This window comes from Scyliorhinus torazame, chromosome 10, assembly GCF_047496885.1.
Source record: "Scyliorhinus torazame isolate Kashiwa2021f chromosome 10, sScyTor2.1, whole genome shotgun sequence".
In the NCBI taxonomy this organism is placed as follows: Eukaryota; Metazoa; Chordata; class Chondrichthyes; order Carcharhiniformes; family Scyliorhinidae; genus Scyliorhinus; species Scyliorhinus torazame.
This window is the reverse complement of record NC_092716.1, coordinates 61,239,021-61,266,778: the sequence shown is the minus strand read 5'-3', so window position 1 is coordinate 61,266,778 and position 27,758 is coordinate 61,239,021. Positions and strand designations below refer to the sequence as shown.

The following is a 27,758-nucleotide window of genomic DNA, read 5'->3' as shown; positions in this document are numbered from 1 at the left end:
GACAACTACAATTAACTCTACTCCTCGAAGATTTCATGCATACACTTTCAATACTACCCTGGTGTGACACAATATAGAATGTCATGCAATGCCACTGAAACCAAACAGAATGGTGAAAATCTGGCAAGGTGGACACAGTGAAAATTGGGATTTGTGAATTTTGTAGCAATCTAGCCTCACGACGCCCAGGACATGGGTTCGATTCCAGCCCCGGGTCACTGTCCATGTGGAGTTTGCACATTCTCCCCCTGTCTACGTGGGTCTCACCCCCACAACCCAAAGATGTGCAGGGTAGGTGGATTGGCCACGCTACATTGACCCTTAATTGAAAAAAAAGAATTGTGTACTTTACATTTTTTTTTTTTAATCGTTCAGTTTAATTGGAAAATTATAAATGGTCAGATGTTTTTGACTTAACAACTTGTCACCATAGTTGGTACCTATTCTGTGGGTTTATTGATGGGAGAAAAGAACTCTGTTGCAATATGTTCATCAATTGCTTTCTTGTCCATTTGTATGGATAATTTCACTGCCAGCTTTTACAGTTTTCTATTTAGTATGGTATTAACTGTAGACAGCTCAGACTTTCAAAATCCATCACTGCATACATTCAAAACATCTTGAGTCAGTGGTTTTTGTAAACAGTTTTTACATATTGACATGCCATGAAAGCTACCAGCAATTGCAGTAAGTTTAATTTCTGGCATATTTATGCATTCCGCAGTGGCCAGAGAATTGTGAATAGTAGTATAACATTTTTATCCATTATATGGAGTTGAAGATTGGGTGTAATTCCTTTCCTCGTGCGGCTTAGTTTATATTTGCATATTGGATTTATCACACATCCATCATGCAGTTTTGGCTTAGCCTTACTGCTTGGGAGATAAAGATCATCCGGATTTCTCACAGCAAATGCGTAATCTTCATTCGGGAGTAGATGGCCAGTAGCTACAAAAAGTTGAAATTTAAAACCTACATTGGCTGGCATTGTCACATTTAAAATAGATGTTTCCAGATTCTCCAGTGTTGTAATTTAGTTTTGCAGTACTTACACTGTTTGCAGTTCTTTTTTCTCCCTGCCTCTTTGTTTTAAAGTTGCCTGCTTTTTTTAAAACTGCGCTTATGCATCTATGCGAGTGGTGGCGATTGAAGGGAAGTTTTCAAAATCTGCTGGGTCACCTCACCTGCTGGTCTCACAAACTGGAAATGGTGCGCATCTTACCAATAATTTACCACTTATTATGGTCCTTGAATGGTGTTGGTATGTTTCGCTTCCAAAATCGGTGGTGAGTTGATTCACCTTTAGCCAACCTAGCTTTTTATTTGCCAAGTTTTACAGCCAATAAATACTTGCCTGCTGCTCCCTCATCCCAGAATAATTAAAAATATTTTGGCACTCCCCGTTTCCTTTTTAAACATTTTTTCCAATTAAGGGCAATTTAACGTGGCCAATCCACCCACCCTGCGCATCTTTGGGTTGTGGGGGTGAGACTCACGCAGACACCGGGAGAATGTGCAAACTCCAAACAGTGAACCCGGGTCCTCGGCGCTGTGAGGCAGCAGTGCTAACCACTGTGCCACCGTGCCGCCCCGACACTCCCCGCTTGCAAACTATGTGGGAAACTTGATCAATACTGAGCTCTTTCTTGGCATCGGTACCTCATTTGTCTCTCTAACCTGACTCCAAATGCAATTGTGTCGCAAATCCGTTACTTTGGTTCACCAAAATAACTGGTTATGCAAGACTGTTGCACAGTGATCAATCAGCTCCCTGTTCTTGATTTCTTGAATTCAAACCAAAATTCACAAATGTATTATTTTCTTTAAATTTGAATTCTCTAAAATATTCTGTACTTTCATCACCCACCATATTCCATGGAAGCACAGGATATATGCTGAAATGTTTTTCAATCATTAGGTCTCTGACACTTGTAACTTGTTAACAATTGGGTGGCGCAGTGATTAGCACGGCTGCCTATGGTGCTGAGGAACCGGGTTCGATCCCGGCCCCGGCTCACTGTGTGGAGTTTGCACATTCCCCCTGTGTCTGCGTCGGTTTCACTCCCACAACCCAAAGATATGCAGGTTAAGTGGATTGGCCACACTAAATTGCCCCTTGGAAAAAATAATAATTGGGTACTCTCAATTTATTTTTTTAAAACTTGTTAACAATTCATATCTCTTTGCATAAACTCCTTCCCATATTGTCTGCGATGTTCTCTGTTTTGTAAATCAGGATGTCTTGATTTAGTGTTAATAAAGAACATTAAGCTAAGTAAATGAACAAAGCTTGATTTATTTACACTACTTAAATAAGATTCGAACAAGTCACCAGGTATAAGTTATTAAATTGAACTATACAATATCTCTAACTATAGAACTCTACACTGTGCAACTAATCTCTCTTACGCCTAAACACCTTCTCCCAGAATCCCAGGAGTCACATGATATTTATATGACTGTTCCTTATCTCCGTCTGGTGGTGAGAAGTATTAACATCAAATTGTTAGCCCTTTGTATTCCTTACAATATACATATTGTTACATTGTCTAGATTTCATTTTAAGACTGGCCACTTTTGAGGCAGAGAGTTTTAATTCTTGGAAAGCGGTTTTAAATATCTCTGATATATTGTAATAAGAGCTTGGATTTTTCTGATAGGTTCCATCCAATTTGCAGAAATAAATTGCGAAGATCTGCTAAAACAATTGTGCAGAATTCCATTACAGCTGATATATGCCCTTTTTGTCTTCCCTCCATTTTATCTCTGTCACAAAGCTTCATTTAGATAATAACTTTGGAGCTTAGAAATCAGGCACACCATTTCAGGATGTGAAGGTGTGCATGACACCAATTTGTAATGATGCCCATGTGAAATAGATTTACAAGGTTTCTATGTGATGACATAGAACAGCGAACATGTTTAGGTATTTCTTCACTGCTGCAATTTAGATTTTCATAAACTATTGCGATAATTGTTCAACATTTTTTCACCTATTGTCATCAATGACTTTCCAGTGAGAATCTCATATCCAAAGAGTTTGCAGTAAAAAGAGGATCAACGGGGAAGGTTACATTTCTTGAGAGGTACTCTATGCCCTACTGTCAGTACTTACCCTTATTTGCAGGCAAAAAGAAGTGACTATATCTTACTTTGGCAGACAATTAATGCCTACGGAAGTTCCTATTCCAAAAGGAAGCTGGGAAAGCAGATGGAGAAATTGGATCAGATAAAAATAAATAATGCTTAAAAAATTGGCAGTGCTGTAAGTCGCAAGTCAACCAGTTCAGGAGAAATGCACGCCGCATTGCTGAGATATCCTTGGATATCCTCAGATATGGATGTGCTTTGGGTGGATCTTTACGGCTCCATTGTGATGGAGGTGGGACCGTAAACATAGAACATACAGTGCAGAAGGAGGCCATTCGGCTCACCGAGTCTGTACCAACCCACTTAAGCCCTCACTTCCACCCTATCCCCATAACCCAATCACCCCTCCTAACCTTTTTGGACACTAAGGGCAATTTAGCATGGCCAATCCACCTAACCTGCATGTCTTTGGACTGTGGGAGGAGCACCCGGGGGAAACACATGCAGGCACGCGGAGAACATGCAGACTCCGCACAGTGACCCAGCCGGGAACGAATCTGGGACCCTGGCACTGTGAAGCCACAGTGCTAGCCACGTGTGCTATCGTAAAATGGGGCAAGCCATTCAAAACTCCATTAACTTCGGCGGGATTGGAAAATACCTCCGGCAGGAGGGGCCGTAAAATTCTGCCCATAGAGTCAGAGACTTATTTAGAGTTTAGTAACAGATTTCATGTGGACAAAGACAGCATGACAAAACTAGCAGAGATATGACAGATGAAATTTAACAGAGAAATGTGAAGTGTTTCATTTTGGTAAGATGAATGAAGCGAGGCAGTGTAAACTAAATTATACAATATTATTGGGGCAATAGGAATGTAGAACCTGGGGGTGTGCAAATCTTGAATATGACAGGATGAGTTGAAAAGACCAAATGGGATCCTTGACTTTACAAAAATAGAGGCAGACTGTGGAAAAGTGCAGAAATCATGCTCGATGTTTATAAAACGGTGGTTAGTTCACAGCTGAAATATGGGGCTGGATTTAGTCTTGCCAGCAGGTTCAGAAGTCATGAGTCATCTTGCGCGGGTCCATGGTGATCGGCTGACCCAGTTCCTTGTTGGTAAGCACAAGGTTGCGAGTGACTCCGGACTCCTGCCAGATCACATGGTGGGAAGCCCACATCACCTGATTGCAAAGCAGTATCTGGCGCCATATTGTAACGTCAGCCAGTCCTGTCTTAAAGTTGGAAATAATCTTGCAGATTATTTAAGAAAGCCCCGCGTGTTGCCACTACCTCTCTATTTTCTTGCAGCCACTTCACTGTCCCAGCCTTAGCGATTTAGATCTGTGATGCCACTTTTTGCGATGGCTTCTGAATTTCCTGCCTGAGGTTTCGCCCCTCGATCTGTCAGCTATCAATTTTTACACCGAGAAATCGTCTCCAAAATCAATCCTATGCCCTGTGGCTCAGTCTCCTGGAAGGCCAAAGGATTCTCAAACTGATTCAAGGAGGCCACATGTAAGCCACCAGCTTTCAGTTTGCGGCTCAGTACGCACAAGAGACACATTTGAGCTTCTCTAAATCGGGAGGCAGGATTAAATCGAATTATGTTTAAATTATATGCAGATGGGTAGTTTGCATATCAATGAGCTTCTCACCCCTAACGGACAAGTTTCCCAGTCTGTTGCCTTACTGCTGCTGACCTCATAATTTACAGTTTTCCCACTGCTAGGAGTCTGACTTCCGGCCTCTTGTGCAATTCTTTGTGCCCGTCCGTCATCTAGTCCACTCCAGCGAGCTCCAGAAAATCCAGCCCATTGTGTCCAATCTGGGTTCCACGTTTTAAGAAAGATGTTGAGGCCTCAGAGAGGGTGAAGAAGCAATTTACGATTATGGTACCAGGGATGAAAGATTTCAGTTATGTGGATAAACTAGAGCAAGGATTGCAGCCACGTGCTGCTCATGAGGGACTCATGTGCCGCTCCCAACCTTGATCGATTGAACCCATTATTGTGATATGTAAATTACTTGTTTCATTATGGTACCAGGGATGAAAGACTTCAGTTATATGGATAAACTAGAGCAAGGATCGCAGCCACGTGCTGCTCATGAGGGACTCATGTGCCGCTCCCAACCTTGATCGATTGAACCCATTATTGTGATATGTAAATTACTTGTTTCATTTTTCAAACTTCTGTTAATATTGTTCTTGTGAGAAAGTATCATTAAATTAACAACTTTATCTATAAAAACCTTAAATTGTAGTTAAAATGTGTCTCTATCTTGTCTTTCAATATTATTGGAATTTGAGTAACAGTATTGTGGCGTTAAGATTTTTGACTTTTTTTTAAATGGTTCGTGTTAATAAGGTTGCCAGTCCCTGAACCAGAGATATCTGAGTTCTTTTTATAGCAGAGAAGGTTGAAGGGAGTTTTATTGAGGTGTTTGAAATCATGAATGGTTTTGATAGAGTAAATGGAGAAACTGTTTCCAGTGGCAGAAGGGTTGTTAACCAGAGGACACAGATTTATCGTAATTGACAAAAGAACCAGGGTCGACATGAAGGAAAAAGGGCAGCGTTTATTGCTCATCACTAATTGCCTTTGAGAAAGTGGTGATGAGCCACCTTATTGAACCGCAGCACTCTGTGTGGTGTTGCTACTCCTGCAATGCTGTTAGGTATGGAGTTCCAGAATTTTTCTTTCTTTTTACATTTTTCCAGTTAGCATGGCCAATCCGCCTACCCTGCACATCTTTGGGTTGTGGGGGTGAGACTCGTGCAGACACGAGGAGAATGCAAACCCCATATGGACTGTGAAAGTGGATTTGAACCCGACTCCTCGGCACCATGAGGCAGGAGTGCTAAGCACTGCCCCACCTTGCTGCCCTAGTTCCATAATTTCCACGCAGTGATGTTGAAGGTGCTGTGATATATTTCCAAGTCAGGATGGCGTGTAACCTAGAGGGGAAATTGCAGATCATGGTGTTCTTGTGGACTTGCTGCCCTTATCCTTTTAGACAGCAGAGGTTATGAATTGTGAAGGTGCTGTCGAAGACGCCTTGACAAATTACTGTAGTACATCCTGTAGATGTTACACACTGTAGCCATAGTGAACTGATGGTGGAGATGACAAACTGTTGAGGCGATGAATAGGGCACCAATTAAGCGGCCTATTGTGTCCTGGATGGTATTGAGCTTCTTGAGTGGTTTTGGAGCTGCACTCATCCAGGCATCTAAAAAACATTCCATTGCCCTCCTGAATGTGGTCGTAGATGGTGGAAAGGTTTTGGAAAGTCAGGAGGTGAGTTACTTGTCACAGTATACCCAGCCTCTGATCAGCTCTTGTATTTTTCTGGCTAGTCCATTTAAGTTTCTGGTTAATGGTGATCACATCATATTGATGATAAGGGATTTAACAATTGTACGATTTTTAAAAAAAAAATTTAAAGTACCCAATTCTTTTTTTCCCAATTAAGGGTCAATTTGGCGTGGCCCATTCACCTAACCTGCACATCTTTGGATTGTGGGGGGTGAGACCCACACAAATACCGGGAGAATGTGCAAAATACTACATGGACAGTGAGCTGGGCGGGGCCAGGATCGAACCCAGGTCCTCAGCGTTGTGAGGCAGCAGTGCTAACCACTGTGCCACCGTGCCGCCTTAACAATTGTATAATAATTAAATGTTGAGGAAAGGTGGTTAAAATTTATTTTGTTGGAAATTGTCATTGCCTGTAGTTTGTGTGGTGTGCTTGCCGCTTATCAGCCCAAGCCTCTCTTGCAGCATAGGATCATAGGAACAGGAATAGGCATTCAGCCCATCGAGCCTACTCCAGCATTTAATTAGATCATGGCTAATCATCTACCTCAATGCCACTTTCCCACACTATCTCCATAATCCCTTTGTCATTCGTCTCAGAAATCTATTGACTTTGGTTGTAAAGATGCTCAAGGATTGAACTTCCACAGCCCTCATGTGATCACAGACTGCTTCATTATCTGGGGGACTTGTGATTGGAACTGAATATTATAATCTGAAATGCACTGCCTGAAAGGGTGAATAAAAGAATCATAGCCATTTATGGCTCTTTGGTTCATCATGTCTGCTGACCAGTTAACCAGCCTAATTCTACATTCCATAGCTGTCGCTTCAGATGCATATCCAAATACTTTTTTAAATGACGGTTTCTGCAGTGAGTGCATGATCCCTCTGACCCACTGGGTGGAAAACATTTTTCCACAACTCGCCTCTGATCGTACAGCGAATTGCAATCTATGTCCCCTGATTATTGATCTCTTTGCTAAGCCCTTACTATCCACTGTATCTTGCTGCCTTGTACATTTATACACATCATGACTGTCTGTGTGGTGTTCGTACATTCTCCCCCTGTCTGCGTTGGTTTCCGCCGGGTGCACTGGTTTCCTCCCACAGTCCAAAGAAGTGCAAGTGAGGTGGATTGACCATGCTAAAATTGCCCCTTAGTGTGCAGGTTAGGTGGGGTTATGAGGTTGCGGGAATAGGGTGGTAGAGTGGGTCTGGGTGGGGCGCTCGTTCGAGAGTCGGTGCAGACTCGATGAGCCGAATGGCCTCCTTCTGCACTTTAGGAAGTTTATGATTCTATGGTCAGCTACGTTATTCCTCGGCCTGATCTGTCCCAAAACATTGGTGCAGATCTTCAGTCAGTGGAGGAGTGGGAATGCACGCCACTGACCGTGGTTAAAAGTGCAGCCTTGATTTTATTGTGCTGGAGCCTTAGGACCTTCTTGTCCTGGCTCCAGTTTGGATTCATTGAAAAGCAGAGTGCAGAGGCCCAGTGAAGAAACATAATTTCAGTGAAGCCACAAGCGCTTTTCCATCATTAACCGAAGACACATTCCTTAAGGTGTCTCTTCAGTTCATTGATTGGCAGAGGTTTTAAATGTTCCAGCCATTGTTAGGTTCCCCTTAACCAACATAGCTAACCTTCCCCCCCCACCCCCCCCACCCCCGCCCCCTCACCATGACCACCACCACAATGTTCATCCCACCCTCAACTTCAGTATTCCTTGCTATTGGGATTGAAAGACATTGACCATTGGGTTTAGTATGTATAATAATCCTATCTTTTGCTTTACCCTAAACTGTATGCTGCTTGATGTCCGGGGTGGCTCTAGATTTGGGAGCTCCACCCCTTCCCTTTTTAGGAACCATATGTTTTCTGAGCACTCACTATCTCCTTCTTGAATACCTCCCAATCTCTGACACTGATGTACCTTCAAGTAGTTGTTTCCAGTCTACTGTTGTTAAATTATATATTAGCTGAGTAAAAGTGACCTTTCTCAATTGAAACCCTTTTCTTTTGGTATGCCTTTTTCCAATTCTATAACTACAGTAAATCTGGCTGAGTTATGATTATGACCACTGAAATACTCATGTCACATGCTTGTGTACTGATCAGGAACATGGCCATTTTAAATTTTTAAAAGAAGCATAGAATATGAACAATTTACCCTGACAAAATGGAGTTCTTCCTGGGCTGCCTTTTATCTCGGAGAATTAACGAGCCCGCTGTTGGACCTCCGCCCCTTAGCGGGGGAGCTTGTACTCCACGAAAGGCACGGGGAGATCAATCGGGGCGTGCTCATGTGTCTCGTGGAGGTTATAACATCCCTCCCTCCCAAAGTCTGTAAGTCCCTCTGTCGTGGGGAGTGGAGGAGGTTGTCTTCTCTGCTTTGCTCGCAGTTGCACCTCGGGCTGTTTTGAGGCGCGGGGGGGGGCGTGTAACATGTCGGGAAACATCGTTTCCTCACCGACCGCCTGGGGACCACCGTCGGTGATCATTCTCTGGTGAGACTGACCGTCATGTGAGAGTACCTTTAAGAAATGGGTGTTTATCAAATAGCTGCAGTGATGTCAGAGTGTGGGTGGAGCTGGGCTATCTGTCTGCTTTACTTTCACTTTGAGCAACAGCTACATGGTGTATTTAGTTTCGTTTTGCAGATTGGGAGCTGCATCCAGCAAAACCAGGTGTAATTTTGATTTCTTTCTGCATGAAAGCAATGTCTTCAAATCACTTCCTAATTTAAAAGTGATAACTGCTCTCAGTAGAGAATTTGAACCGGATGTCTGTGTTGAAGAGGGTATTTGTCTTATGGGTGTTGCAAGGAAAGATTAAGGGTTACTTATAGAGTACCTTATTCTTTGGTGGAGTATTTGAGTTGATAATTGATAAGATGTTTACTGTGTGTGTTTAAAAATGTTAACTGGTTTCACAGAATAAACATTGTTTTGTTTAAAAATACTTTTAGATCTCTGTTGCATCACACCCATAAAGTGGGCCCTTTGCTCCCCATAACCTAAATAAATTAAACGTTGTGGGTCAAGTGAACTCCATGATACACTTTGGGGTTCTCTAAACCCTGGCCCGTAACACCAACGTCTGAAAACTCGGTTGTCTGAGTCTCCATGTCAGATTCTGAATCCTCCACTTCACGCATCTCAGTGGCGAGGCCCACAAGAGGTGATGCCCCAGGTCCCCTGTGCTGGGCCAGCGGGGTTGGAAAAAGGTCAATCCAATGGGGTTTGTCCTAACTCTGGCTCCCTGTTCTGGAGGTGATCTAGGTGCTACCGCACGTTCCATTATCATGTCATTATTTGGTAAGATACTGGTTCGGTCTGTTTGACCATGTTCCCTGGAATCCACCGGGCAGCAGCATCAAAGTTACAGATATATACTGTGTCCCTCGGCGGAAATTCCTGATATGTGTGTGTTTCCTCAGTACTGCCTCTGAAGGTCTTGACTGCATTCTACTTTTTTGTTAGGCTAAGGCAGTTTCTGAGCCTCTGGCCCATCAACAGTTCAGCCGGTGGCACTCCGGTCATGGCGTGCGGTGCGGTCCCGTAGCTGAACAGACCATTTGAGGAAGGGTGGTAGTGGGCCGTCCGGATGTGCTTTACCTGTTTGTCTTCAAGAAGCGTTTAAACTCTTCACTGGTGAACGGGGTACCGTTGTCTGTGGCTAGTACCTCTGAGATGCCATGGGTGCTGAAAGAGAGTCTTAGGTTCTCGATGGAGGCCTTTGAAGTGGTGGACCGACATTCGATGGACATCTAGCCCATGGTGAATCAATGGTGAATCAATGCCCATACACATACTGGTGAAATTCCGACACCGCAAAGACAACAGCCAGCCCTCCTTTCTCAATCTGGGCACAGTTGCGATCCACAGTGGCCAAAGTCACACTCATTCTTGATGCTTCTGCAGTAGCGTGTGCAGTGGTGCCAGGATGGTCGCTAAGTTATGGATAAAATTCCTGTAATACTTCACGAGGCCGAAGAATAACCGCAGCTCAGTCCTGGTCTCTGGCTTTGTCTGTTTGATTGCTCACATCTTTTCCTCTACTGGGTGCAGGCCGTCTTGATCGGCACCATATGCTAAGTATGTGACGTCTTTGGCGTAGAAAATGCATTTTCCTCTCGAGGGTGGACTCCTGGATGGAGAACCGGCAGAGGACTTCCTCCAGGTTGCTCAGGTGCTGCTTTTTGGTGACCAGGATGTCATCCAAATAGACTGCAACTCGCGGTAGTCCATGGAGAATGTTCTCCATGACTCTGGGAAATAGTGCTAGTCAATGACACTCTGAATAGCAAACTTGTATATTCATACAGGCCTCCATGGGTATTAATGCTTTTAAATTTTCTGGAATCTACAGCTAGCTCCAATTGGAGGTACGCATGACTCATATCGATATTAGGAAAAGAGTGTCCTCCAACCAACTTTGCGTAGGTCCTCTATTTGTGGCATCGGGTATCTGTCCAAATGAGAGGCCATGTTTACGGTTAGCTTATAATCCCCCACAAACAAACAGTTTTGGCCAGTTTCAGTACCAGGACTACAGGCGCTTCCCAATCTGCAAATTGTACTGGCTGGATGATTCCTAGGCTTTCCAAGCAGTTACGTTCATCCCCTACCTTTGTCAGCAATGCGTAGGGAACTGGGCGGGTCCTGAAATACTTTGGTTGGGCCTCAGGATCTACGCTTAAATTGGCCATGGCACCTTTGATTTTACCCAGGCCTCCCTGGAAAAGGCCCAGGATTTCATATAATCCCCCAGTGCCCATCCTGAAAATCCATTGCCAATCCAAATGGAGCCTGTGTAACCAATAATGGCCCAGCAAACTCAGACCAGGCTCCCACACCATTATCAAGAGCTGCCTGACGGACTGCTGTCTGTATGCAACTGGGTTTTTGTTGCACCCGCGATGGCTAGGATTTCCCCCATATAGGTTGCCAATCTTGCCTCGGTGTCCCACAAATGCAATTGCTGGATTCCTGCCCTGATCTTTTTGAATGTCTGGCATCCTACTGCAGCCCCTCTTACTGCAGCCCCTGTGTCCAGCTCCATTTCTAGCAGGTGACCATTCACCTGGATAGTGATTTTGGTGGAGGAAACCTGTGGAACGAGGATGCAATTCAGCTGCATGCACTCGTCCTCGTTGGGCTGCTCTATGTAGAGGGTCCTGGCTCTAGGTGGGTGCCTCCCTCAAGCACAGCGATCTTTCGGCTGACCTGCCATTGACCATCTCTGTGGTTCTTCCGGCCGCAGGTGCTGCACCTCTGCGGATCTTCTTCCATTGATTCTGGGGAGGTCTCTCGCCTGGTTGTAGCAGCCCTCAGTCAATGGGCCCAGTCCCGACGGTATTCGGGCAGGGGTGGTGTCCCAGCGGACCCACTCCTCGGGGACGCTTCTCGTCTGAATGGGGGGGCGTCCTATGCTATTCACCTTCATCCCTGACATCCCCTGAAGCTCCTGGACTCCTTTCTCCGCGTTTTCCCATGTGAGGGAATTTCAACGGCCTTTTTAGGTCCAGCAACGGCTCGGCGAGCAATTTCCACCGGGTCACCATGTTGTTTACACCATATACAAGGCGGTCTCGTAGCATCTCTGGTATAGATAGCCCGTAGTCACAGTGTTCCGCCAGTTTGTTTAATCTTCCCATAAACTACGTAACAGACTCCCCGGGTACTCTTGGCCATGTTAAATCAGTATCATTGGACAAGGTCCAATGACTTGGGGGCGTGGTGATTTTTCATGAGCGTCATTAATTCCTCGAAAGTCATGGAGTCTGGGGCTGCAGGGTAGGTTAGGCTCTTTATGATGCTGAAAGTGGGAGCCCAACAGGCAGTTAGAAGAATCGCCTTCTGCCGATTTTCCCCAGTAATTGCGTTTGCCCTGAAGAAATAGCGCATATGCTCCTCATACTGAGCGCAGCCTCCCACACGCCCATCAAACGCCTCGAATCTACCAAAGAGCGCCATTTTTGAAACAGTGCAAACCTTACTCTTTTGCGTTGTGAAGCAGCTGTAGTCTGAGTGGCCAGGAGTGCCATCTGTAGTTCCATTTTGTTCTCATCGCCAATATTGTAGTCAATGAGGAGTCCTGAAAAGGAGAGTCAAGAATAGTTTATTTCCACTAACTACAATAACAAAGTAACAGTCCAAGTTCCAGCCGGGACCATCCTGAGATGCCGGCTCCTTCCTGGGCCGGCTTTTATCCCGGGGAATTAATGATTCTTCTGTTGGGCCTCCACCCCTCAGCAGGGGAGCTCTTACTCCACGAACCCCACGGAGAGATCAATCAGGTCATCTCTATGGGTCTTGTGGGGTTATAACACCTGGCTAAAATGGTATAAAACCTGGAGAGCTATTTGAATCTGTCAGAGATTTTAAAAAGCTGGGTGTTTTCCCAAAAGTGGTCAAACCATGAACCATGGTGTTATTGGTTGATCGGTTGAAGCGGAACTCTAGAAAGGTATACCATCATGACTATTGTGACCCAAAACCAGGAGGGTTATCAAAGTGTGCTTTGTTGATGATAATGAAACTCAAAAGTGGAAGTTGTTGTAGGATAAGATTCATAACCCACCCTGCATGAATAACGAGCTGTATGTTGCGGAACTACATCGTGCCACATGCTTGTGGGGAGTGATATGGGTGTTGACGCTTGTATAAGACATATCTTTGTTGTATCAACAAAGTTAAGTTTAGTTAAAAGTTAGGTTTACCTTTTCATTTGAAGTATCATTTGCCTGTCAATTCTTGTTTAATTTACTTTGGTTCTGATTCATGTTAAAGCAAATGTTACATAAAGAGAAATCTTGCTGGTGATTTCTTCATTTGACCGTCATTCAGTAAATTTGGTTATTTTGCTTTATGGTTTTCCCATGGTGAGCAAAACAACTTCCAAACTGTTCTATTTATTATCTAGGGCGGGATTTACCAGCCTCATCGCGTCCAACTTGGTGAGGCAACAAAGCCATTGAATCTCGTGATTGGCCTCTTGCGGCATTCGCGACGCTCGAGACGTTTCACGAGATTTAACCGAACCTTGAGAGACATCACGATCTGGACCTTATTTTCACTGTGCGTGATTTAAATGAGTCATTATGTCTGCGTCATATTCTCCCGGAGCCTGGGAAGTAACGGCCTCCCCAGCGAGGCCTCAACCAGGTGTTGTTTAGTATTTTTAATCTTTATTGTCACAAGTAGGTTTACATTAACACTGCAATGAAGGTACTGTGAAAATCCCCTAGTCGCCACATTCCGGCACCTGTTCGGGTACACGGAATGAGAATTCAGAATGTCCGATTCACATAACAGCACGTCTTTCGGGACTTGTGGGAGGAAACCGGAGCACCCGGAGGAAACCCATGCAGACACGGGGAGAATGTGCAGCCTTCACATAGACAGTGACCCAAGCAGGAATCGAACCTGGGACCCTGGCGCTGTGAAGAAACAGTGCTAACCACTGTGCTACCGTGATTGAGGCCGTCTTTAAAAATGGCTGCCCGATCCAGGAGTGCTCATTCTGCACTGGTGAGCTGAACTCGTCAGTGCAGGAAATGATGCAAGTGCAGCCTTGACAGGTCTGCATCCCCGAGAAACACCCCGCTAAACGCTGCAAACAAGGACTCTGATTTTGTTCTATTAAATCCCACCCAAGTCTTTTGTTTCCTCTGTTACCCACACTTAGAACATAGAGCATAGAACGATACAGCGCAGTACAGGCCCTTCGGCCCACGATGTTGCACCGAAACAAAAGCCATCTAACCTACACTATGCCATTATCATCCATATGTTTATCCAATAAACTTTTAAATGCCCTCTATGTTGGCGAGTTCACTACTGTTGCAGGTAGGGCATTCCACGGCCTCACTACTCTTTGCGTAAAGAACCTACCTCTGACCTCTGTCCTATATCTATTACCCCTCAGTTTAACGCTATGTCCCCTCGTGCCAGCCATTTCCATCCTTGGTAACTAATGTTCTGCTTTCTATTTCTAACTTTGTTTCTCTCCCTTTTAAACCTATGCTCAGGTTCTTGTGTCCCTGCCAAGTTAATTTAAACCCTCCCCAATAGCACTAGGAAACTTTCCCACCATGATACAGGTGCTGACCCTGTATAGGTGCAACCCATCTGGCTGTGCAGGTCCCAGTGCCCAATAAGTTTAAAGCCTTCCCACATGAATCACCTCTCCAGCTAAGCGTTCATCTGCACCATCCTCATAGTTCTGTATTCACGAGTGTGTGATACAGGGGATGATCCAGAGATTACTACCTTTGAGGTTCTGCTTTTTCATTTCTTTCCTATCTCCCTAAAATCCACCTCATTCCACATGACCTCATCCCGTCTTCTCTACCCAAGTCATCGGTACCATATGGACCACAACCTCTGACTGTTCACCCACTCCCTCTAAAAGTTCTTCAGCCACTCAGTCTCATCCATGACCCTAGTACCAAGGGGACAACGTAGTACCCCTGAATCATGTCTATAAATTTGTTTTCTGAACTTTCTCCTCCATCGTCCCAATCTCTCACCCTGAAGCTGAGTCACCATGGCACCAAGTATTTTACTCTGGCTGCACTCCATAGAGGAACAATTATTTCACCAGTTTCAAAGCAGAACGCCAACTAGAGAGCAAGATGCACTCACAGGATTCCTGCACTACTTGCATTGCCCTCCTTGTTTCTCTGACAGTCACTGATCTACCCTCTGCCTGCACAGTTTGAAGCTGTGTGGTGGCTATCTCCTGAAAGGACTCTCAATGTTGATCTCAGCCTCACAGATACACTACAGTGGCACCAGCTGATCTCAAGTACTCACATCAAAGCTTCTGCTCATCCAGCTGACAAGATTTCCTGCATGTGTGCCTGCCCCTAGCCTGAAAAGTAACCTGGGGTTCCCACATAACACAGGATGTGCATTTGACAGAGCAGAGATTCCCTACCATGCCTCTATTGATGAGACTATTGTTTAAACTTACCAGAAATACACAAGACTTGTTCCTGATCAGGATTTTTTAAAAACTCAACAACTATCACCAGTTAGCTTCTTCCCTTGTGCTAATGACACATTAGTTATTTCATCTCACTATTGCGTGAGCTCCCTTACCTCTGGCTCACCAGTTGAATGGTGGAAGCAGATTTAATAAAAAGTTGCAAGAGAGAATTGGATAAATATCTAAAGTTGAAAACATTGCAGGACTCTGGCAAGAATAGTGACATGGGACTAATTAAAAAGCTCATTTAAAGAGCCAGCACAGATAAGATGGGCTGAATGGTCTCATTCTGTGCTGCATTATACTATAATTCTAATAGCATTGGCCCCAGTATGATATGTGAATGCCTGACTAACTAAAATAGTGGATGCTTTACTAAAAGCATCCCAAACACAGTATCTTATGCTTTCAGCGAAACTGAGGGGGAAGGTATATCCCATTCAGCTGAACCTGATTGGCTGTATCCATCAAGGTGCTACCAATTACAAGTGAAACCCTGGCATATCTAACTGGCAATGACCAATGGTGACTTGTCTTCACAGGGTCCAGGTCATCAGAGAATCAACTGCAGAACTATGCCGTCCATGCACATAGAGATGGCATATCCAGTGACAATAATGGTAAGCTGCAGTCTGAAAGTTAGCTCCATCGCCTTGTAGACATATTTCAGTAGTGATCGGGGGGAGGAGAGCGGGTAGGGGTTGGGGTAAGTGCTGTTGGATAGTACAAAGGGCTTTTCTGCCCCTTACCTACCTACTTGAACCTGCACCTTGGCTTTTAATTTTTGCATCACTTTTCCCTGTCATATTTTTAGTCCCGTGCCCCTTCACCCTTGCAAAATGAGTTGATAAGTTTTCCCAAAGGCTTTCTGCAACTTTTTCAGCCTATGGTGCCTCTCTAGTTTAATTGTTTCTGTCTCTTAAATTCCACTGACAGCTTGCCTCTTCAACAGCTATCAATCTCCCTTTACACATGATGCCAATAAGCATTCCTCAGAAAACTGGCTGAAAATGATACACTTACAATTTAACTTGTCTAAAATCTGCTTCTAGTCATTCAAGCCTAAACCACGTCAATATTTTACATTTTGGTAGCTATCTCTGTTCACAACTCACTTTCAGTAGATTCTTTATTGATATGTGCCTGGTCTTCTTCTTGCCTATCCTTACACATGCGCACTCCAAACATTGATTGTTCTTGAGCAAAGCATATAGTTTTAGTAGCTAGGGGATATGTATTGATTCTAAACCATAATGATCTCCATTAAATATTATAGCTGTTTAGCACCAGACATGTTCTAGGTATTTACCAGCCACCTACCAGCCATATATCAACTTTATATCAACTCTAAGATTACACTTTAAATCTCAATAAACTGAATTATTTCATTTTACAGAATTACAGAACGGCATACCACATCACAAGTCAGGAAAGCAATGTGGAGTTTGGGTTCGGAATGACAATGGTGGATACTTTTCTTCACCAAATTATCCAAATGCCTACCCTCCCAATAGAGAATGTATCTATATACTGGAAGGTAATATGATTTACTCATTAACTCTATGGTGCTAGTTGGGGCTCATGTCAATCCTCAACCAAGATCTGTCCATGTTTATCGGTGGTGGTTATTTACAGCATTTTCTTGAACAATGACATTATATAACATGCTAACATTGCTAAGCTGGAAGCCAGCCACAACATTGCACAGCTATAACCGCCCTGCTTGAAACGTTCTCAGAGATAATGATAACTGAATGCACCTTGAACCTGACTGCATGCTTCATCTCCAAGAACTACATTTGTTACCATTTTGCTGTATTTGCAGCGGCTCCACGCCAGCGAATTGAACTCACTTTTGATGAACTTTACAACATTGAACCTTCATGGGATTGTAGATTTGATCACTTGGAAGTCAGAGATGGACCATTTGGATTCTCCCGTGTGATAAACCATTATTGTGGTCAAAAAAGTCCATCACTCATTAAATCATCTGGAAGGTTCTTATGGATAAAGTTTACTTCGGATGAAGAATTAGAAGGTTTTGGATTTCGAGCCAAATACTCTTTTGTGCCAGGTAACTAAATTATTATTATTTAAAGGAACTTTGCAAGTTTTCATTGAGTATACTATCAACTGTTATGAGTACATAATTGAAGGGGTAGCAATTTGGCCATTAATTACTCACCCAACCTGCTTTATTGTTCAATGGAAGACCAATCTGTCACTGCCCATTTAGGCTGCTACCAAAGTTGAAAGTTCTGTTCAATACGTCCAATGTTTGATTTAAGTGAATTAAATGGGTTGAAAGCTTCAACCATGGCCCAATTTGAATAAAAATGTATGCATTTATTGTGCATCCATTGTTGCTCCAACAAAGTAGCAAAGTCTTCTCCTTGAATTGTAATGTGATGATAATACTCCCATAATGGTGTTAAGGAATTCCAGTGTTTTGATCAGTGACAATGAGGCAATGGGTATGCTCAAACCAGGATGCTGTGTGACTCATAGGGGAACTAGAAGTCGATAATGTTCCTGTGACACTTGTACTGCTGTATTTGATAATACAGATCAATGGGGAAGGAGATGCTTTTGACATAGTCTTCTTGAGTTGGTGCAGTTGAGTCCAATAAATGGGGCATATTGCAATCACAACTCCGGCAGATAGATATTGAAGCCAAAGTGTTGGCGCTGATCACTGATGATTGGTGTTCTGTCCTGCATGGTGTCGAGCTACTTGCATGTATTGCTACTTCAACCATCCAAAAATGTGGTAAATACTGCATCACGTTACTGACTTGAGTCTTGTAGGCGGAAGAAAGTCTTTGAGGAATCATGAGGTGACCCATTTGTCACACTTTAGGAACATGGGAACAGGAGGCCATTTGTCCCATCGAGCCTTCTCCATCATTCAATATGATCATGATTGATTGGGCACTTCAATGCCTTTTACAGACATTATCCCCATTACCCAGCCTCTGCCCACTATTATAAACATAGAGTCGATGTGGCTGGTCCAGTTAATCCTCGAGCCAAAGGTAACCCTCCAGATGTTGATGGACTCCCTGGTTTGGGGCTATTGAAGCTGATTTTCTCTTGTAGGCGATGGCTATTACATGACACCTATGTGGTGTAAATATTACTTGCCATTTGGCAGCCCAACCTGGATTTGTCCAAATGCCCCTGAATGTTGTTTTGCTGAGAAACTTCTGTGCAATACCCTGGAAACGTGATGATTAGCCTCCAGTCACCATGACAATTTTCCTTGTGTAAGGTTCCTCCAAAAGACGAGGGGTGGGATTCTCCGTTGGCTGATGCCTTAATCGGGAAACGCGATTGGGCGGAGAATCGGTTTTGGTGCCAAAATCGTAGTGGAGACCGGTTTCATGCCAAATCGCGATTCTCCAGCACCTCGACAGCAACATCAATGTATTCCAGAACTCACGTACAGTAGGTGTTGGCATATCATTAGTGGCCTGACCCGGTATTCTCTGCGGCTTCTGTGGTTCTCCGCCTCCACTTGGGCAAATTCTTGACAGCGAAGCTCACTTGTGCTTTTAAAAATCGTGAAACTGGTGCCGTGGCTACTGAGGGAGAGAGAGAGGGGTTAGGGAAAGTGTCCAACATCGCCATAGTTTGCTGACAGTCGTGCTGCTGGCTGGGGGTGGGGGGCCTTCTGTCAGAGTCTGGAGGGGGAGTAGTGGGGTTGGCCAGGTGGTGGGCTGAGGGGTCAGAGTGTACGGGCACGGAACACCATTGCAACGACCTGCAAGATAGTCATCATGTCGCTGACTGCCCAATGTGAACCTAGGGCCACAGGTCGTATGGGTCTTCCCTCAGGGCACGCCCGTAGGTGTCCTCTGGTCCCAGCTGGCCCATCAGTGGGGTGGGCGTGCTCCAGTGCAACCAGTGCCATCTTCTTGGCTGGGATGGTGTGTGTGGGGAGTAACGTGCATATATGCGGCTGCAGCTTGTCAGCCTCCTGAGAGTCAATCACGGACTGGGCAAATCCTGCACCTTTTCTCACTGGAATCGATTGTGTTCCATGTGAGAATCCGTTGAAGCTTTTTGGACACATTTATCAAATGATACATGATTTAACATGTCATTTAAATTGAAAATACAGTCATAATTTTCTACTTTTATAGATCCTGATTTTATCTACCTTGGTGGAATTTTGAACCCCATTCCAGGTATGATTGACGTTACATGTTCAAGGTGAATTTTTAACACTAGTTTTATTTTTAAAATGTTAATTTTTTCTTGTTTCTTTTCCAGTAAATATTAGTATTTTGTCTCTCTAGACTGCCAGTTTGAGCTATCAGGGCCTGATGGTATTATACACTCTAGTCAAGTGGAACAGGAAGAGAAAATAAAACCTGGAGAAGCAATCGACTGCATTTGGACAATACGAGCCCCCCCAAGAGCTAAAGTATGTCATGTTTGTACTTTACAGGGGACAGTGCACAGAGAGAATCTTTCATTGAGATTTCTATCTGGAGCCTTGTATGATAGAACATTTATCGCATCATGTTCAAACCGAAGCACTTGGCAGATTCAGTCATGCCACTTAGAAATGAAGAGAGGATAGGCAAATTGTTCCATAAGTGGCTTCCTGGAGAACATTTATAGGTCCTCATATTAGTTTGTGGTCTCAAGGTATCGACTGCACTGAAATTGTTGTTGATTTCTCCACATTAGCTGTGCCCCCCAATAAATTCAAACCTCAAAGGATTGAAAATCAATAGCAAGGACATTTTTATTTCACTTTCATTGATCTTTCTTAGCAATAATTTCAAACTGTGTCAACAACCCACACAAGAGAAAAACTTCAATAAACCTTCTCTGGCCAGTACCTTTGTTAAAAATAGACAAAAGTAAAAGAATATTTACAAGTCTCTGTACGGCACAGTGGCACAGTGGCTAGCACTGCTGCCTCACAGCTCCAGGGTTCAATTCCGGCCTCAGGTGACTGTGTGGAGTTTGTACTTTCTCCCCGTGATTGCGTGGGTTTCCTCCGGGTGCTCCGGTTTCCTCCCACAGTCCAAAGATGTACATGTTAGGTGGTTTGACCATGCTTAATGTCCTTAGTGTCCAAAAAAGGTTAGGTCAGGTTCCTGGGTTATGGGGATAGGGTGGAGGTGTGGGCTTCAGTAGGGTGCTCTTTCCAAGGGCCGATGCAGACTCGATGTGCCGAATGGCCTCCTTCTGCACTGTTAGTTCTTTGATTCTATGAGCAGGTTGATTTTTAATAGTTGTTACCTTACCCATAGAGACTAATAACTTTTTAAGAGATATGAATTTCTCAGTGACTGACTCAAAGGATCACACAACAAGATTCCATGTTTTAAGACTTTTGCTGTAACAAACACACTAAAATCAACATAAACTAAACATTACTTAGCAGGCAACTAATACACTAAACTACACAAAATGATATTCCGAGTAACGTCTTAGTACAACCGAAAATCCCATACCTTGTTTATATATTACGTTGCACTCCATGCAGAGATGTGTTTAGAGTCAAAAACTCCTCCCAGCTCAAACAGGATCTCTTCTCCCAGCTTCACCAGGATGAATCTTCCAGTGTCCTTTTAAACAAAGTCTGCCACACTCAACCCTTTGAGCATTATTAAATAGACTCCTATTGCAAGGGACATCCTTTTGTGATTCTGTGATCTTTAAGTCCTCACAATCCTTGTTTCATCCAACATGGGCTCTGCCCTCAGCCTTCTGCTTGGTGCACATTCCAAAAGCAGTCCTTTTCTTCTGCCTGGTATAGCAGCATCTATTATGGCTCTTCTTCCCCAAAACTCTCAGTCCGACTGCCTCTGAAAGTTTTTGTGTCTGGACAACAGTAAATTGTGTCTAGATGCGAAAGTTTGCACCTTACGTTCAATAGGATTTGACCTGAGCCCTGGTCTTCATGGCAGTTCCTGTATCAGGTTCCACCCCATTCTCCAAACTACCCCATTTTACCTTGAATTAATGGAGACATTTTACAACCTAACCACCTTACAAACGCTCACATTCATAACAACTGCAATATAATATCGCAAATTATAATTTTAAGGAAATAGCTATTACAATTTACTTTGGGACTTGAAACACACAGAACAATCACCAAGGGCATTGTTTTCGCTGGGGGGGGTAACTCTGTGTCCTCTTTCTCCACCAGTGAGAAAGCCGCGGAGGGCTCAAAATCCAGAGAGAATCGAAAAACACGATTCTCTCTGGATTGATTGGAATCTCCTCTTTCCCCCCCCCCCCCAGTGCAGTAGTGCGAAATGTGCAGCGTGAGCACGGGAATTTCATTTTAATACATTAACATATCATTAGCGAGTACCCATTCCATATCTTCCTCCCTCACGGAATCATTTTTTAAATATAAATTTAAAGTACCCAATCTTTTTTTTTCAATTAAGGGCCAGTTTAGTGTGTCCACCTATTCTGCATATGTGAGGGTGGGACCCACGCAGACACGGGAGAATATGCAAACTCCACATGGACAGTGACCTCAGGCTGCGATTGAACTCGGTCCTCGGTGCCATGAGGCAGCAGTGCCCGTGAGCCAGCAATGCCCCCTCACAGACCTGGTGCTGGCGACGTCCTGCCAACGTCATTTACACCAAGTTTGGTCAGGTATAAGGCAGTCGAGGGAATCACTCTTAGGTTGCAGAGGTAAATGTAGCTCCTGGAGGGGTGGAAGGACATGCCCGGCACTTCCCTGGGACTGCCCCTGCACAAGTTGGCACTGCCAGTTGCCACACTGGCAGTGCCCACCTGTACCGAGGGAAGTGCCAGGGCAGGATTATGGGGAGACCCACAGCGGCATGCGTCTATGTGCAGTGGGCTGGGAGGGAGTGGACATTAAGGGGAGGATCTGCGGACGATGATTATCAAGAGGGGTGGGGGGAACTGCTGGAGATTACTGTCTGCAGGGGTGGGATCTGCCGAAGATTATTTACGGGGATGTTTGGGGGTGGGAGTCTGCCGGCCATGACTATCAGGGGAGCTAGTGGGGATAGGAGGGTGCCAGTGATCTCTGACGGGTGGGTGGGAGTGGGATCTGCCGAAGATTATTATCTGTGTTGGGGGGTTAGTCTACTGGTGATGACTATCAGGAAAGGGGGTGGGATCTGCTGGCGATGACTGTCGGTGCGGAGAGCCCTGAGACCGCTGGGAACAAAGAACAATACAGCTCGAGAACAGGCCCTTCCGCCTTCCAATCCTGTACCGATCATGATACCACCCTTTGCCAAAACGCTCAGCATTTCCTAGTGCTGTATCCTTCTATACCCATCCTATGGTCGGCACGGTAGCACAGTGGTTAGCTCAGTTGCTTCACAGCTCCAGGGTCCCAGGTTCGATTCCCGGCTTGGGTCACTGTCTGTACGGAGTCTGCACATTCTCCCTGTGTCTGCATGGGTTTCCTCCGGGTGCTCCAGTTTCACCCACAGTCCAAAGATGTGCAAGTTTGGTGGATTGGCCATGATAAATTGCCCTTAGTGTCCAAAAATAAAAAGAAGTTAGGTGGGGTTACTGGTTATGGGGATAGGGTGGCGGTGTGGGCTTAATTGGGTTGTCCTTTCCAAGGGCCGGTGCAGACACGATGGGCTGAATGGCCTCCATCTGCACTGTAAATTCTATAACTTCTATGGTTTCTCTCCATAATGTGGAGATGCCGGCGTTGGACTGGGGTGGGCACAGTATGAAGTCTTCGAATACCAGGTTAAAGTCCAACAGGTTTGTTTGGAATCACCTGATGAAGGAGCTTGCTCCAAAAGTTAGTGTTTCCAAACAAACCTGCTGGACTTTAACCTGGTGTTGTAAGGTTTCTTACTACATCCTATCCATGTATTTGTCGAGATGCCTTTTGAACGCCGTTAATGTATCTGCTTCCACAACCAACCCTGGCAACGCATTCCAGGCACTCATTACCCTCTGTGTTTTAAAAAAAAAAACCTGCCTCGCACATCTCCTCTAAACTTTGCCCCACGGACCTTCAACCTATGCCCCCTGGTGACTGACCCCTCCACCCTGGGAAAGAGTGCCTGCCCATCCACTCTCTCCATGTCTCTCACAACCTCTGTCATTCTAATGAAAACAGTGCAAGTCTATTCCGCCTTTCCACATAGCTAACACCCTCCAGACCAGGCAACATTCTGGTAAACCTCCTCTGCATCCTCTCCAAAGCCTCCACATCCTTCTGGTGGTGTTGCAACCAGACTTGTGCGTAATATTCCAAATGCGGCCTTACCAATGTTCTGTACAACTGTAGCGTGGTTCTATATGTGGCCTGCGGGATGTTTAAAGCCAGTTCCCGGCTCTAAGGGGACACACTTGTTTTTTCAAAGAGGCTCAGGATTCCGTGAGAAATCCCGCTGATGGAGCCATTCCATTTTTCTCGCTGGGACTGACACTTTGCCGTTTTTTTATAAGATTCCGCGTGTTGCCTCGTAGTGTGGTGACATCATTGTGTGGTGTTACTGCAACATTCTGATGATCTATGCACGTGTGACATTGTGCACCATCAGCGTGTATTTGAATTAAATTTTATTACTTTATGCTTGTTTTCTGTTAAAATACAATATCAAAAGTAATTGTGAACTTTCCAGTTTAATGTACATATGTAAAAACACGCAATTATTTTGTTTCACAGATGCAGATATATATTTTACAATTTTTATGATTAAGAAGCTATACCATCTCTTAGGCCATTGGAGCCACCCTGGCTGGTCGGGGAAATGGCAAGACAGTGCCAGGATGGCAGGTTTGCACTGCCAGGTGCTCAAAAAGAGGGAGCTTGAAGGGGGAGACTGAATGCAACCCCATAGCAGGGTGCGCTAGCCCTGGTGGGTGGGATGATACCCATGTCTGCGGAGCATCGCATTGTCTGTGGGTGGGGCATGTGGGTGACCGTTAAGCTCACTTGGAGATCGGGGCACCCTTGCAAAATGGCTCCCTGATCTCTGAGGAGCCAGTCCAGCCAGCAAGTTTAGTTCCCCACGAGGGCGGCATGTGGCGAAGTGGTTAGCACTGGGACTGTGGCGCTGAGGACCCGGGTTCAAATCGCGGCCCTGGGACACTGCCCGTATGGAGTTTGCACATTCTCCCCATGTCTGCGTGGATTTCACCCCCACAATCCAAAGATGTGCAGGTTAGGTGGATTGGCCACCCTAAATTGCCCCTTAATTGGAAAAGAATAATTGGGTACTCTAAATTTATTTTTTTTAAAGTTCAATTCCCCACTGCAGAAAAAAATTCCTAAGGGTGCAATTTAAGGTCCAAAAAACAGAATCCCAATTTGAGCACATATAGTGATCCCATTATCAAACCAAGCTCTTTTTGGTCTCGGTGAGGAACGCCCCACCTTGGCCGCACTTAACTCATTTCCTGCACTGACGGGCTCAGCTTGTCAGATCTCTCGACCAATCGGACTCCTCACCGTGACCTCCGGATTCTCCACCAGCGCCCAACTTACCTGCTAGGGGGTCCTTGAGCCCCCCCTCACCACATCTCATAAGGGTAGAGAACCTCCGGGCCAAACTCTGGCACGGGCAACATGGCACCTTGGCACTGCCTGGCACCTGGGTGCCAAGTTGCCCGGTTGGCAGCAAGAGTGTGAGAGTGCCACCCTGCCTAGAGCCCAACCACCCGGGGACCTCAGATGGCCTGGGGACACCCCCCCCAGATGCCATTACACCTGGCTAACGTTTGTGTGAACCAGTACTTTCTTTCAGTGTAAAGGCATGCAGTAATAACCTTCTGGGCTGTAAAGAATAAGCAAATATATGTGTGCAACGCTGTCGCTGGACCTCAATGTATTTCTCTTTGATAGATTTATTTACGCTTTCTCGACTATCAAATGGATCACTCTAATGAATGCAAGAGGAATTTTGTTGCTGTGTATGATGGGAGCAGTGCTATTGAAAACCTAAAGGCAAAGTTTTGCAGCACAGTGGCTAACGATGTAATGCTACAAACTGGAGTTGGAGTGGTTCGGATGTGGGCTGATGAGGGCAGCAGGCTCAGCAGATTCCGAATGCTATTTACTTCATTTGTGGATCGTAAGTAACCATGGTTTATAAGCATTTTATTTTCCAATGACATTTAATTTGCTACTCGCTTACTTTATTTTGCAATCAATGGTTTCAGAGGTTAGGGTTTGTTAAAGATTGAAACAATATTGTGACACAGCCACTGGATTTTAATATCCGTAGTCAAATATGTAGGCTTGGAAATTGTGCTGTGCAGTATTTATAAGGTGAGAGCACTGGGTAGATTGGCAGAGGTTTGGAAGCAGAGTGGCTGCATTTCCTCTCCGGAGTAAAAACATCCGTCCGAACAGATGGATTAATGGGGTGGGATGGGAGGGGGGGGGGAGGTAGTAAGATGTTGCTTTTGAAAATTTCCAATGAACTATTAAAAAGTTTCTTATTTGGCAAAAACATTATTCATTTTGGCCCTGTATGCTTCATTGATTATCCTTCCATGGGAATGTCACTTGTAACCACATTTTTAGCTCTTTCAATTCCCCACTGGCAGAATATTTTTTTTTTAGAAAATATTTTATTAAGGCATTTATAATTTTAACATTTTTAAACAAAGAGATCCAACAAACACAAAAAACCTCACCACTTGCAGAATAAACAACACCTCCAGATGGTGTTAGTGTGGCACATCCTGCGACTCGTCATTTAAAAGTTTCAAATCCAAGTAGTTGATCCGCAAACATTCCTGAAGAATACCCGTGAAAAATTAGATCATAACTTACAATGGTGTGATTCTCCAGGGCCGCTAGCCTCAGGCCGGAATCGCGATGGCCTGTTGAATCAGGCGTGAGGGCCAAAACAGGCTTCTCTGCGGGTGCCAAACCTGTTGTGAGTCTGCCGGCCCACTCCATCAGCCCCAGTCAGGCTCCTGCCAGAGCGGGCGAGGACCGGCATCCTGGAATGCTCCGGTCCCCCCAACCAGGGGTCCACCGGGCGTGAATTAGTGACGTCCCGACAAGCAGGGTCTTGGCGCCGTGAATTGGGGGGGGGGGTGTACAAGAGGGTGAGTACCCTCTGTACACTTACCACCAGGGTGCCGAGGGTCTCCTTCAGAGGGGGTGAGGGTCGGGGGTGGTTTCGAGGAGGGGCTCAGGCTAGGCTGGAGGGGTTCAGGTCAGAGGTCTTTCCTAGAATGGGGAGGTCATGTGGCAGGTATTTACTCTGTAGCTTTGATAATCATTAAACTGTCTTTCAGCATGTCAAGTAGTAGTTAAAAGTCTTCCCCCTGATGTGTTGAAACACTTTAATGTCTCTCCCAGCATGTCAGTATCAAAGATCTGTCAGCTGAAGGTGATAACTCACTTTGGAGGGGGGTCTTGCAGGCGATTTGGGGGCAGGACATCAATATTATTCTGAGTTTGGGACACCCAGATCTCTGAGGGGCGGGAGCGAGATGCCCTGTTCCTCTCAACACTAGTGCAAAACCCACCCCTCTCCTAAAATGTTTCCAAGTGGGATTGAATCCCACTTCAGCAGTACTGCCAGTGCCAGCTGGAAACACTCCAGTTTTCCCACTGGCAGCAACATTTTGGGGCTTTTTTCGGGAGAAGCGCGGCCAAAATGTGAGCTTTCACACAAGTGCAAGGAGTATATCATCATAGTCCATTTTTCTTTTGTCACTTTCAGATCCATTCTTTACTCCAGAATGCTATTAACCAGCAATATATCTGGTCTACGCTTAGTTTCTGAAGCCGATGGTTGCATCATGTTATGAATTCATGCCAGTTAACAATCAATAAATCCAACAAGATTAGATGAATTCATTAATTTTGTGTGGGAGATTCACTTGATGCTTTTATTGTGAATAATGGAGCCATGACCAATTTATCTAACTGACAAATCTGAACTAACAAAGACATGACCTTTACAAAGTGCTCATTTACTGTGTTTTGTTGCTCATGGTTGAATGGCCTTACACAGCACTACATCACATCTTGTATAAGCTTTTGAAATACATGTGCTGTAATTTATGGTGACACTAACCTTTGTCTCGCAGCTCCCTGCCAGGAGAACACATTCTTTTGTCACAGCGACATGTGCATCAACAATTCTTTGGTCTGTAATGGAGTCCAGAACTGTGTGTACCCATGGGATGAAAATCATTGTAAAGGTAACAATGTTTGCCCAGATCTGTAAAAGCACTTGTGAGAAATAAAATGTCCTTTACTTCGTCAGACTTGACAAAGGCCGTTTCTCTCAGATAGCTGTTCAATCAATACATTTATCTCAGTCAAAGTTCGCATTAAGTCTTGGTTTACAGAGACTAACAGATCTTAATGAGTTTTGACATTCCCA

General features: G+C 44.7%; 1 protein-coding gene across 6 annotated transcripts in view; it reads left to right on the top strand.

Moving 5' to 3' along the window:
• neto2a (neuropilin (NRP) and tolloid (TLL)-like 2a) overlaps nt 1-27,758 on the top strand; it is a 66,943-nt gene that overhangs the window by 13,166 nt on the left and 26,019 nt on the right. For 3 of the 6 annotated variants that reach the window (XM_072518189.1, XM_072518186.1, XM_072518187.1), the window contains exons 3-9: nt 15,954-16,031; nt 16,808-16,948; nt 17,237-17,485; nt 19,557-19,601; nt 19,713-19,840; nt 25,250-25,478; nt 27,460-27,573. In XM_072518189.1, the coding sequence (XP_072374290.1) occupies nt 15,954-16,031; nt 16,808-16,948; nt 17,237-17,485; nt 19,557-19,601; nt 19,713-19,840; nt 25,250-25,478; nt 27,460-27,573 (984 nt within the window). The remainder of the gene's footprint in view (nt 1-15,953; nt 16,032-16,807; nt 16,949-17,236; nt 17,486-19,556; nt 19,602-19,712; nt 19,841-25,249; nt 25,479-27,459; nt 27,574-27,758) is intronic. The other 3 variants (XM_072518191.1, XM_072518188.1, XM_072518190.1) reach the window with 1 other exon arrangement.